This window comes from Austrofundulus limnaeus, unplaced genomic scaffold (assembly GCF_001266775.1).
Source record: "Austrofundulus limnaeus strain Quisiro unplaced genomic scaffold, Austrofundulus_limnaeus-1.0 Scaffold137, whole genome shotgun sequence".
NCBI lineage: Eukaryota > Metazoa > Chordata > Actinopteri > Cyprinodontiformes > Rivulidae > Austrofundulus > Austrofundulus limnaeus.
Window position 1 is genome coordinate 881,623 of NW_013952539.1, and position 1,727 is coordinate 883,349.

At 38.2% G+C, this 1,727-nt stretch overlaps 1 protein-coding gene across 1 annotated transcript in view; it reads right to left on the minus strand.

Annotated features, from left to right (window-relative positions):
* unm_sa1614 (un-named sa1614) overlaps positions 1-1,118 on the minus strand; it is a gene marked incomplete at its 5' end in the record, with an annotated part of 14,566 nt that extends 13,448 nt beyond the window's left edge. The window contains 3 exon segments of the mRNA XM_014016046.1: positions 257-354; positions 435-515; positions 1,043-1,118. Coding sequence (XP_013871500.1) covers positions 257-354; positions 435-515; positions 1,043-1,118 — 255 coding nt within the window.
* Between the last annotated feature and the right edge of the window lie 609 nt (positions 1,119-1,727).

Consider the following 1,727-nt stretch of genomic DNA (forward strand, 5'->3'; position numbering starts at 1 on the left):
TATATACACAGTATATACAAAGCATATAAGCACCCTGACTGCTCTCTGCTGCAGGTAAGACACTGACTGCTCTGCTGCCATGAAGTACCTCACACGTCAAAATTATCAGAGCTCAAGCTCTTTGCATTTTTTGTACTTTTATTGGTAAAATAATTCAGAGAGCTGCAGTTTTTTGTCAGCATATATTGGAAAAATTAACAAAAGTATATAAATTGCAAATTAKTTCCTAATTTTGTGAGTTCGTGTCTGCATTTACCCATCGCTCTTCTTGTAGAGGAACCCTGCTCTCTCTGTTCCATACTGTTTATCCCCCAGCAGCTGATGCATACTGTACACCTGCTTCGGTAAGGAGTCCTGCACAAACACAAACACATTATTTACCTGCTGAACCGAGACACAAAAAGCTAATCGGCCTCAGCGTTCGTGTCTCCGACCTGCTCTGTGTGGACGACCGGCCTCAGCTGATCTCTGAGGGAACACAGCTGTCGCTTCTCCTCCTCCTGACGCTGCTTYACCTGCACACAGCAACTCACCTGTCAGCCTCTGAATAATATGCTTCCATAAATAAAACCCTTCACACAGATTCTGCAACTGTTAGTTTGTGGGTCAGGGGTGGACAAATCTGGGAAACACTGCTTTGGATTTTGGCGTTTATTGCAGCTATTTTTTTTTCTGATGACTTCACGTACAAATATCAATGTCATCAGCATAACAGTGGATATTTATGTTGTGCTAACAAGCTAAATAGGTTTCTTATTACACTTTGCAATCATTTTAACACTAACATCTTCATTAAATTTGCATGAAATAAAAAATAAACATTTTAATGGCAAATTTGCATAAAGTAACTCACTTACTATTAGATAAAGCAAAAAAATGGGTTATTTTACAAGTAGGGAGTTTACCTTCCCTTGCATTACAATTTTCAGTATACTGCACTATTATGACTTCACTGTATCAACACTAATAGTTGGAAAAAAAGACTGTCATCAGCGTATTTTCCTGGCAAAACAAAATCAATAAAAACGTTCCCTTGTTGTACCGTGATCAACACGCCGTTCAGCTCCTCCATGTACTGCTTTAACCTCTGYGTGGTGGAAACGCACTCCTGCAGGAAACTACACAAACACAAACAGCTGATACAGACGCACTAGGAAGGTTAAAGTGCCTGTGACATCAAATTTTTGTAATAAATATGAATGCATTTTTTTAAAAGTGAACACTGATAACATAATGCTAAAAAAAGCACGCTGCTGAGACTAACGGTTCTCGAGATATTTGTATGTGAAGAAACAGGAAGTGATGTCAAAGGGGAATGTCTGCATGTGAACAGAGCATCGCTACAACAGGTAATAACACAGACTGTGGAGAATAATCTGATGTGTTTTTAGATTTAGATTTGGAGTTTTTATCAGAGATGAAGAAGAGTCAAAGTGAAAATAATATTGTCCCAAAAAACAAAGACGAGGAAGTTTTTTTTTCTTAAAGTGTTCCCCTGTGATGTCACTTCCTGTTTCATTTTGGCTGAGGCAAAATCAAAAGGAAATATGCCAGTTTTGTGATAAAATGGATAAAATTGTGTGGATTATGCCAAGTTTCTTACATATGTTGAAGTTTTCTTTGATTTTTTTTTTTTTTGTAATTGAAGCATCTGCATGTCACAGGCACTTTAATGTGTGTGTGCGTGTGTGTGTGTGTGTGTGTGTGTGTGTGTGTGTGTGTGTGTG